The sequence below is a fragment of the Engystomops pustulosus genome, chromosome 9 (genome assembly GCF_040894005.1).
Source record: "Engystomops pustulosus chromosome 9, aEngPut4.maternal, whole genome shotgun sequence".
NCBI lineage: Eukaryota > Metazoa > Chordata > Amphibia > Anura > Leptodactylidae > Engystomops > Engystomops pustulosus.
In genome coordinates, this window is record NC_092419.1 from 45565460 (window position 1) to 45577629 (window position 12170).

At 40.4% G+C, this 12170-nt stretch overlaps 1 protein-coding gene across 2 annotated transcripts in view; it reads left to right on the top strand.

Moving 5' to 3' along the window:
* The window catches only part of DCX (doublecortin), a 97907-nt gene that overhangs the window by 68318 nt on the left and 17419 nt on the right, over window positions 1–12170 (top strand). For both annotated transcript variants that reach the window (XM_072124667.1, XM_072124666.1), the window contains exons 4-5: window positions 1858–1960; window positions 4822–4938. In XM_072124667.1, the coding sequence (XP_071980768.1) occupies window positions 1858–1960; window positions 4822–4938 (220 nt within the window). The remainder of the gene's footprint in view (window positions 1–1857; window positions 1961–4821; window positions 4939–12170) is intronic.

Genomic DNA, 12170 nt, shown 5'->3' on the forward strand with positions numbered 1-12170 from the left:
AGGGATCTCTCATCTCTTATTCCTGCCATTTACTTCTTTCATTTGGTCAGCAGCTACTGGTACAGATCTGTGTGTGTGTATAAATGAGTATATCAGTGCATAAATGTGTGAGCATGAGTGTATAAATGTGTGTAAGAGTGTATAAATGTGTGAGCATGTGTGTATAAGTGTCTGTATGTATGTGTAAGGGCACATTCACATGGCCGTCTGCAGGGACGTACATGCGGCCGCAAATTTGCGGACGCATGTACATCCCCATAGGCGGCAATAGCGGCGCAGATACGGTGCCACACATGTGTGGCACCGATCCGGCCCGCACATCGCAAAAAGATAGAGCATGCTCTATCTTTTGGCATGTGTGCGGCCGTGCACCGCTATTCTCTATGGAGGGAGGACAGCGGGCATATCCTGTGTGAATGGACCCTAAGAGTGTAGAAATACGTGAGTCTACAAATATATATGTATATTATGAAAGGGTTGGGGTAGCAGACTTCTAAATGGGGCCTTGTCTCTCCTAGTTACGCTCCTGTTCACTGCATATAGTAATTCCGTGCATCCTTCACTCGCTACTATTCTGTGCACCACTACAGCGGTAGCAGGCATAACTGCCGCTATGGGGACCCCAGTGTCAGGGGGCACCGTCATCCAAACTGACACATTAAAGAATGGAGGATGTGCACCATTGTATCTATATTGTACTGCACATTGTCCAGCATAATATGTATATAACATATACTGTGATGTATATACGCAGTATCTGTGATGTGTATATGGTGTTTGTATACACTGTATGTGAGTATGTTGCATATGGCACTGTATGTGTGTGTATATGCTGTGTGTGCACATGAGTGTATTTATATGTGATTGTAACTCGCATGTGTGAGTATACTAATATGTATATTTTTTAAGTGGGAAGGGGGGCTCCATGCAGTAGCCTGCTAGGGGGCCCTGTCTCTTCTAGTTACGCCACTGACCCCTACGGCTGCTGCAGTGATAGTTACACCCATGTAACTTGCATTGTTACAATGTAACATTTTTAATATTCTGTTGTGTCATTGGTTTCAGTGTGAGATATTCTGCTCAGTCTTTGTTATTCCTTGGGTGAGTAATCTTTGCCTGGCTGCGTCCCTGTAAACATAAGGGTGATGGTTGGCATCCTTCTCCATGACATGGAGGGCAGGATGGGAACGCTACAATGTGGGAGGTGCAGCGCCGCTATTAATGACTGAGCTGCCATTATTTGTGACAGCCTTGCTGTGATGGGAGGTCCCTCATCCTGCCTCTCTTTGTTTTCCTAACTCAGACAAAATGTGCAATTTCAGATCTTGTTCGCCTCTAGGCTTCTGCTATAAATACACAGTATAATGAGCTGGAAAAATTTGAATCAAATTAGTAGCTTTCCTCCACCAGCAATAATCTGTTATCAGCTCCCGTCCCAGCGCCATAAGACATTCGGATCTGGCAGCTTAAGGCAGCATTTAAGATGATTAACTCCTCGATTACTAGAGGGGGGGGGGGGCTTAAGGGCAAAATGCAGACCTCTCTACATGAGAACTTTATTTGGATTCTTTTACTCGCTATATTTATTTTTTGTATTTCATAACAATATGATCAAAATGACACAGTCCTATAAAATAATGCATAGGGGCTCTGGGTGTAAGGAGTAGAGAAGGGTAAGTAGATCATTTGTCCACCACGGAGCCTTCACACTATCACATAGACAGCATAATGTATCTAAATGACCTTTCTGATGTATTAAGAATACCTTGCAGAATTTTCAAGATATTTTTAAGTAAGCAAAATACCGGTAGATTCCATATTGTTCTGCTTGCTCAACTGTATATCTTCTTCTTTTAGGTGACCTGTCTACATGATTTCTTTGGTGAGGATGATGTATTTATTGCCTGTGGCCCAGAAAAATTTAGATATGCTCAAGATGACTTCTCCTTGGATGAGAATGGTAAGTCCAGATCTCATAGAAAAGTAACTTGCTTTAAGAGCAAATTAAAGAATTAGATATGTGATAAGAGGTCATGTGAAGATTAATGTGCCGGGGGGAGGGCTGCTGTTCAGACCCCCCAGTGACTGCTATTAAAGGACATCTATCACCACAGCAAGGATCTACACTTAATTTAGAATTTTTATCCTTCTTTCGTCCTTTTCATGCCGACATCTCTGCTGTATTCCATCTTCCTAGTAAGACGGACAAAAGATCGCTATGGTGTTAGATTATATAGAAGCTCTATGCAGAGTAGTGCATGTGCTGTGGGGTAGAGACTACTGTATCTACTTTCCCAACTCTTCTACAGCGCTGTTATGTATTCAGACACCTCCTTCAGCTTTTTTCTGTCTTGCTAGCAAGATGGCATTTAGAGGAGATTTTAAAGAGAATTGCTTAATGTAAATGCGGATAGATGAAAGCAAGCACAGAGGTGAGGACATTCCTGAAATATTTTTCACAGTTCTGCTCCTATCAACAACAGAAACAAAGGTGTGATGGAAGGGAGACTCTCATAAGATTTTAACTCTTTAAACTACTAGCTCCCTCAGCTAAGGTATGATATATTCTTTCTAGAAGTCCCTCTTTCATGTGAAATCTTGCCCCTTTATCTATAAGAAAAAAATCTCCTCCGAATTCATGTGAAAATGTGCATAGAAGAGTCATATTTTGCATGAGATGAGTCACTTTTAGAAGCTGAAGGGGGAAACATAATTTAAGATGCTCCTGTTTTTGGTTCTCTAGTATTTTTAACATAGTGTAACTGTTGGTGTCATGGAAATCAAAGGAAATCTACCAGGAAAAGCATGATAACACAGGGGTATTTACTCAATCTTCTTATATTTGTTGTCCATTGCCTCCTTCCTACTAAATTTAACTTTTAAAATTATGTTAATGTGCCTGACAGTGGAGCTCTGGTAACACCACCAGGAGTCTGTCACGGACCTGGATCTATCAGTGATTTATCATGCTGGATTTTGATGGTAGATTCCTGTAAAGCTGAGAATTTCATCTTTCAGATCGCACCAGAATTGTGGCACTGTGATACAGGTAGTTTAAGTAGTAGTTGGAACTGGATCTCTATCTAAAGCTCACATTTCCAACTGTGCACTGCATTCAACTGATCCATCTCTTGTTCTGTGTCTCACAGAACCACATGCCGGATCTGAGAGAAGAGATTCTTATCTTTAATATGAGATAAAAAGCATGGTTCTTGGTACTGTAGAACTAAGTATACAGGCATCTGAAGTGACAACCCCTACAGTATCTAAAAGTGACTCATCTCAGGCAATATATTACTATTTTAATTTGTGTATGACCTTGGAGGAAATTTCTTTTTTATCGGTAAAAGGGCGAGTTTTCTCATAAAAAAAGGGAATCCTAGAAAAGATATATCATACTCTACCTGAGGGGACTAGTTGAAGTTATGAGGTAAAATCTGACGACAGTGTCCTAACTTGCTCCCCAAGTTTGTAGTTTAATGCTTTCAGTAGATTGCCATATCAGATTTGACTTCATTACTACGAATAGCACCCTCAAGTGAAACTTGCCCTTTTACATGTAATAAATCATCTCCAAAGTAATTTTCAAATGAAATGACTCATCTATTTCTTGAGATGAGTCACTTTTAGAGGCTGAAGGGGGAGCGTCACTTCAGATGGACCTATTCTAGTAATATGGCAACATATTCATGCAGATATCCCCTAAATTTATTCCTAGGAATGGGAGGACCATTGTGTGACACTATTCTCTTTGCTTTCATTCTTTTACCATACACATTAGTGATACACTGATCAACTTCATAGATTACATTTATGATGTGTATTATCTGACTAATATTTTGGAACCATCCTTCTCTTGGGGTTGAGCTACTGACCAATTAATATTTTGGAAGGTTTATCCACATCCCAGCTGGAAAGCCGTGTCGGGAGTGAAGAGACCTCCTTAGTCAGCAGTTATTTTTTGTAGAGAACGTAATTTGACAGCTCCCGTTCCTTCCAGCACATCTTACAGGAGTTGTGTTACTTTACTATGTTTGCTATGACAAATGTGCAGCAAGGCATGTCGGGGCTTTGGGGGAGCGTGCTGACATGCTGCTGATTTCCTTGCAATTGTATTATCTCATTCCTGCTTTTTTGTATGGGGGGATGGAATATGAATTTTTCCTGAGCTCACTGCAAATTCCCTGAAGCAAACAGATTTTGTTGTCTGGCACATAAAGAGCCAGAGGGGGAATACATTGGAATGTATTTAGTTCTGTTCCTTAAAGGGGCTGACCACTTCTCAATACATCTGTTAAATTAAACATGTCTCTGCTGAAAAGCTCCAGCCTTTCCTTGTTCTCACCATACTGCCCTCTGCATATACAGAGCTCTCTGTTTCTTAATCCTTCACTACGTCCTAATGGCATCACCCACTGCGCCTCTTTCTCTCACAGTCCTTCTCACAGAGCAGGATGAGTAATGATCTCCTGCTGCAGGTCCCTGCTATTCAGCAGATCTCAGACATGTAAACAAAGGTGCATGGAGAGTCTGCAGACGGCACTTAAGTAAGTACCAGGAAAGCTGAATCACTCGATGACCATTCAGGGATTATTCTTAAGGCACTAAAGTCATATGGGCAACTTGTGTAAAAGAGTGGACAACCCCTTTAATATAGACTTTCTAAGTTAATACCAGACTGTTTATTTACACTTGACCAAATCTCTTTGTACTTTTTACCCTGACCATTTTTCTTGTTTTGTTTCATTCACTATCCAAACCATGGATAAATATGAATTCCCTCTATGTCCCAGTCATATTCTCCATTTTCACTCTTTTTAGAATGCCGTGTGATGAAAGGAGCTCCAGCACAGACTCCAAAATCAGGTTCTAGTGGTCTTAAAAGTTCTGCCAAAAGCCCAGCACCAACACGTCGCAGCAAATCTCCTGCTGACTCAGGTGGGGAACTCTTCTGATGGCGAGATACTGAAAATATTTCCCTCTATAATAAAGTGATAGAAGTTTCTGACTTGTGTGAAGTCTTTTAATATTCAGCGTTTTATGAGTTACCTGGGATGAATGTTGGTTCTTCAAAGATGGCAGAGCCCATAAGGTTAAGGATAACCCAATATTCCACTGATCCTCAATGGCATAGTGTATAATCGTGCATAACCATCAACCCCCTGGTTCAAAATAGTCACAATGTTCTATAAGGGCTTTTTCACATAACTGTAACGCCATTCAATACAATGGACCACATTTATAAAAGACTTGGCACCGAAAAGAATATGCAAACTACTTGTACCGGTATTTATAAAGTGTCTGCGCCAGTTTTGTGTCATGGCTGCATTGGGTCTGAGAATACAGAAAATATATGCACCTTAAGGGGCGTGTTACTGCTTAGACCAATTTTGCGCTACATTTATTACTGATGTGTGCCACTATTCCGTCTGCACCACAATTCTGCAGCAGGAACAAAGTGCAGCAAAATAATGGTGCGCACATCCAGAACAGTGCAGGGGGTGCCAGATTCATGTAGACTGGCTCCAGTTTGGATGAATCTGGCGCCCTCTGCACACTCCGCAGGCAAACTGCACATAGTACAGACTGCACTAATTTTGATAAATGTGGGCCAATGTTTCTGAAGGATGTTCTAGAGCATTTCTGCAGATCTAATTAAGAAATATTTGCTGGGTATCAATATACTCAAATTGACAAAGGCTGTTGAGTTGCTAGTAAGATGTTTTACCACCAAGCAATGTTGTATGCAACGTTTTTTTCATTTGCTCTATGAACTGCCCTGTGGTTGTATCCCACTATTCACAGATGAGCGTTAGGTATGCAGGCCTTACTTTAGTAACTCCTCATATTTCATTAGTGAATAATATGGAATTAAAGTCATGTTCTCATGTGGGCATTGAATTCATCTGCCATATAAAGATATTTCTTTAATTGGATGTTATTTAAAGAAATGTACCTGTACCTGAACATAATTTCCAATAAATGTAGTCATATTCTCCTTTAGAGACAACATTGTTGTCCTTTGATACAACCACCACAGCTGCAGTGCACGCACAAAGAAACAAATAGTTTTTGTATATCAATTGGCCAGGAGTTACTGCACGTCATACAGCCGTCCTGTGGTGATGAACGCTGAATCCAAATTGTCAGTCAGGGCTCAATAGCGCATGTGTGGCTACCACTACAAGAGGGCGGGGTGGTCATATCCAAGGACAGCTGTTGAAGAGATGCATATATATGGAAGATTTAAATTAAATGTGAAAGCCCACATGGGAATACCCCTTTAAAGGACATCTACTATCAGATTACAACTAACCTCCCATTCCCCAGTTGCACTGATCTTCTTTTGTAATGGCCGCATTTAAAGTTAAATTTAACTTTATAAAAAGTGCAAATGAACAAAATGTGCTTAGCTATATCATTGATCCATGACCCTAACGTTGCCAGCTCTCTCTCTTTGCAAATCCCACACCATCGCTGGCAATGTTATTCTCGTGCATGCACAAGTTTTGCAGAGAGACCTGGTGGAGTCACCGGCTCTATAAGGGCGGACCAAGTAGGGCATGAATTAATGATAAAGTGCATATTTTAGAAAGTTAAATTTCTCCTAAATATGGACATTGCAAGTTATAAAAAAAGAAGATTTGGGAACCCGAGGACAGGGAGGTGCGCTGTAATCATCTACCATCAGCTAATCTGATGGTAAATGTCCTTTAAGGACCAGACACTCCTGTTTTTCTACACTTCAGCCCAGACAAGACTAAGAATTAGAGACAGCCTGGTCGATAATGCAAGATACAAGTCTCCCTTAAATATTATTGCAATCATAGCCCATTGGGACCCACTTTGCCCCCAATTCATGTCATTAATAATATTTCAAGAAGGGGAGCATCTAATGAAAAATTACATCTACTGTTAATGTGGCCCCAAAAAATTAGTGGCACATCAGCATGGCTTAGTACTTAAATCTAATAAATCTTATCCAATAAATAAGCCACTATAGAATTATTATACAATATAGGAAATGCCTAATAACATTATTACATTAAAAATGACAACACAATAGATGCGGCATTACATAGGAGTCACCTGGAGCTTGAGTATATACAGGACAATAAAATCTGAAAATTATATATAGTAACAATGGATGTTGATGTATTAACATAATACACCTCAATAGCTGTTATACCCGTATGAAGTTGTTACATATATACATATTGCAGCTAGAAGGCATATATGTATTTGTGTCAAATAAAGTAACCAGATGAAATAACCACAAATAACATCCAAGAAAGACGACAAGAATGCATCATTGCCACAAGAAACCTCTGGCACGATGGGACCTACTTTGCCCCCTATTAATGTCACCATGACTCTTACAATATCTGTTGTAGTATTGTAGTGTGCTGTATACTTCACATATGACAAACTTTTCTAGTGAACTAAGTTGACTGGTCAGTCCTGATGTCTTGGCGTCTTCCAAGTCTTCAACACTTGCAAGAGCTAAAAAGAGTGAACACTTGGCCTCCTTCTGCCTAATGCTACTAAATGTTGTGGAAGAAGCTGCAAGCCATGGATTTTCTTACTCTTTACCAATCCTGGGGGTAGCACACCAACTGGCACTATATATACTAGTAATGTATTAGCCATTACTGCTGGCCCATAATGTAACTCAAGAAGACCTACACCTTACAACTACCTGATCCAGAACATGCGTTTCATTTGACATGGTCTGTTTTATGATAGATCTAGAAAGAGTAAATGTCTCAGTTTGGCATTAACCTCTCGTTATTTCTACCATAAGTTATAGGGTTTGCCTGACTTTAATAAAAAAATCTATAGGTGGCCGGGTGTGTTCTCCTGTGACGTGGTCCATTGCTGTCGGCACAGTGCCTCCGTTCCAGTAACTTCCGGCCTACTGGCATGCCCAACCAACCCCTATCCCAGTGCTGTATAAGGCGGAGGGACAGGGGTCAGGTGGGCATGCCAGCTTGCCAGAAGTTGCCTAAGCTGAAGTCCCGTGCCCCTGTAAACAAACGGGGGCATGTAAGTGACGATAGCGGTTCAGGAGACTGGGAATGCAGGATGAGTTAAGTATTCAGTTATTTCATTTTACAGCCCTTTCCCCCAGCCCACTTATAGATTTTTTTCATGAAAGTCGGACAACCCCTTTAACAATCAACTTAATCAACTTAAAGGAGCCTAACTTGTTGTGATAAGACAACCCCTTTAACATCATAATGTTGATGACTGTATCATAGTTTGGTGGGAATCTGAAACTCAGGACCCTACCATTGATAACCTAACCTGGCAGCCTCCAGCATTGGAGGAACATCACCTGAGGTCCTTTACACTTGAACACCAGTCATCTGAAGTCAGTAATCTGAAATAAACTCTTTAGCAAGATGACGCCATAAATTGTCCTTGTCATATTCCAATAGTTACTATACACTTATAGACAGTTCATTCAGATGCCTTTGGCTTTGAATCTATTCTATGAACATTTAAGTTTTTCTCATCTGTAATATGTTAGTATAATTAATATTAATATGTAAGTACAGTAAGGACACTACATTATTGCTTTAGTAAGCAATTCTGGATGCCTGGTAGTGTAATAGTTACAAATTAATCCCATACAACCAGACAATCTAATCAGCAAGGGATGTTTTCCGGGCTTTAATTTCATGCTTCCTTAATGGAGGGGTTGGAGAAAGGAGACAAAAGCGTTTCCACAAGGCTACAGCAATTATACACCAGAGATACAGCGTGTCAATCAGGTCCTGACTCCACGTTCTGCTCCCTGGGGCAGCACCACAGAGGCAGCAGATGTCATTCTGTTAGGTGATAAAGCTTAACTGGATGTTACAAAAACCTAATAAAATTACACAGAATTTGTGTTAGAAACGTAAAAAAGCTCACGTAGAAATGTCCATGTCATTTAGACTGACAGCTGGTGAGTAGATGGCGATGACAGATGGCATGAGGTGGCATCCGTCACATAGGTAGCCATGTATACTCTGATAGATGTACTGTAACTGAATACCACTGAATGGATTACTATAATGTAGTACTACACTATCTTTTCTTTAGTATTCGGACTACACTGGTCAGATGGAGACCACAAAGACCATCCTTTGGCCTGGCCATTCTAGTGGAGCCTTATATGTTTATTGTGTATGTCAGCAAAGCGCCTTGTACTGAATATATTGTAAGCAGATGTCAAAAGTTATGAGAGAAACTTCACCTATAGAAATACCTAAAAATGCAGGGTCAGTACCGTCTTATCTAGGCTAAGATATTGATCTCTATTTGCATCTCTTTATGATTGGTCCAGAAAGAGGGATCTTGTTCAACCAGCAAAACACCTGCTATGTTTTAAGGGTATGACAAAGTTAAATTAAAGGGGTTTTCCATATATAGCATATCCATAGGCTATGCCATAAATTTCCTATAAATGCAGTAAACCTACAGAGGATGACCGGGCAGGAATTAGAAGTGACAGGAAGCTGTGCCTCCTCTCCATTCACTACAGCAGTGAGATAGACTCTTCTGATCTTCTTTGGAGAATGCTCCTTTTAGGGTTTAAAATGTAAACATTTTTCAAAATGGAATCATTTATTAGATAGAACTTGATATGTCACTCTTAGTGTTCTTATGATTCCTCATCAACCACGTTTATCCAGGGTCAGTTTACAAAGATGACGGGTCCTCTTCTGCACAGGTGCACTGTTACATGGGTTATTTCCCTAAAAGAAAATTATGCTATGTATATAAGGAATGTCTGACAGACGGGGCTCCCATTCCTGGCCAGAAGGGTCTATCCTGTAAAGATGCTATAGACAGTAGTGAATTATAATAAAGGCGGTTTGGGCGGTAGCCTGGGGCCCAAGCCTTCTAGGGGGCCCATGGCCACCCAAACCACCCACCAAGTTCTATACACAGGACCTTCACCCATTAAAATCTGTTCATGCTCTAAATACTCATGTACAAATGAGCCATTTTAGGTCTCCAAGGGTCCTGAAACCACAGATTTAAAGTAGGCAGAAGGAATGCATCATTCATTCCCCAAGAAGCTTGATTCAAGTAACATATGTTGGAAGTGAATTTCAAGACTTGTAGTCAGGGCCGACACTAGGAAGTTTGGGACCCCTGATTGGCAAATTTTGTGGCCCCCCCACAGAGTGATAATCCAGCCCTGTGTGCATAGTGCAGTTCCCTGCACCTTAGAAGAGTGGAGAGATTTCTGTGACATGGGGCCCCTGAACACAGTCACATTAAACACCCCCTGCTTGTAAGGCCTATACTATTCATACAGCCCTGGACCCATGGTAGTATTAATTTTCCTCTGGCTATAGATATATATCTTTCATGGGAAAACCCCTTTTACTCCTTTAACAATTCAATATATGTGTGCAGTAGAAACAGTAGTGATATTTGCAGTAGAAATAGTGGTAGTGATACCAGTAGTAATAGAAGTAGAAGTTTTAACAGTAGTAGTAATAGCAGTAGTATCAATAGTAATAATAACTGTTGTAATAGGAGACGCAGAAGTAACAGTAGTAGCAGTTATAAAAGTAGTAGAAATAGCAATAGAATCAATAATAGCACAAGTAAAAGTAGTAGTAATAGAATTAGAGTTAGTAAAAGTAAAAATAGTCCTCACAGTAGTTGTAGAAGTAGTAGTATGTGTCCATAATACAGGGATAATCATATAAATTGGACAAGTATGTTGCTTCTGTATACTCATACATACTGATGCCAAGGGTACAGCTAACAGATTTTTGCTGATATGTGAAATACAGAGAATTTGAGAAGTTCCACCAAAACCTAATGAAAACCACACAACTCCTAATAGAAAATGGAAAGATGAAGAAATGCCCACTACAGTGTGTTATTTAACAAGCCCCGGAACACCATGTACTTAGCCATGTGAGATTTCATATAGAGGATATGGGAAGTCTAGAAGCTTGGCTGAGCTCAGGTTCCTGCATTATATTTCTTACGTTACTGTATTCCTTCCAAGAAACCGCCCAAGCCCTTTAATACAAGCGTCACTCACAACTTCTAAAGGAGAGAATTGTCATTGTTTTCCCAACTTCGGACTGTATGAGGATGGAAACCCTTTTACATCTGCAAGTGGAGGCATGACCGCATTGTAAAATTCAACGTGTGCCATTTACTCATGCAGTACTGTAATACATTCACTGAAGTAACATTCATATACAACACATTGAATGGACGTGAGGTGAAGCATGAAGAGATGTCTCTCAAGACTTCCCTGAAGTAAGGAAAAATTACTTGTTTTTTACATTTATTTTTAAAAAAAACATGCCTAAATGAGCGGAGAATTTGATTCAAAGTGACCATATATTTTTTAGTAATAATGTTAAAATAAAAATGAATAATGTTATAATGGGTCCTGTATTTTGTTTTCGTTCTTTAGATAGGTCTTAGGTGAATACAGCTAGTGACAGGTTCCCATAGAGACCTAGTAACTAAATGACACCTTTCTTTTAGCTAAAAAAAATTTCCCCTCAGATTCCTATATATTCAACTTTATAATTTTACCTGGTATCCAAGGATGTCTATAACGAGTCCACATGGGTGACATAATTGCAGGTCATTTAGCCTTCTAACATTAGCAAACTGTACACCAAGCATATATCTCATGAAATCACAACAAATCATATCACATTAAATTACAGCAGCCTGCATAGAGAGGAGTAGAAGTCCATGCAGGTATGCTGTAATTTTTGCTGTGATCAGATATGTGCATGAGATACAGTTTGCTAATGTTAAGAGGCTAAAGAACCTGTGATGATGCCATCCTGGTCACATAGCACAAGACCACACCCCTCAACTCTCTCTCTCTCTCTCTCTATGTATCCCTAGATACCAGGCAAGTTTACAACTCTGATTTAACCCTTAATGACCGCCCTATCGGGTTTTTACGGCGGTCATTAAGGGTACTTCTTCTGATGCGACGCCTTTCTACGGCGGCGCATCAGAAGAAGTTTTCGGGACACCGGGTTATTATCGTGCCGGTGTCGGGCTGTGATATCACAGCCCAGACCCGGCACTAACACCCGGGATCGGAAAAACTCCGATCCCGGGTGTTTAACCCCTTGCACGCCGCGGTCAAGCATGACCGCGGCGTGCAAGTGTGTCCC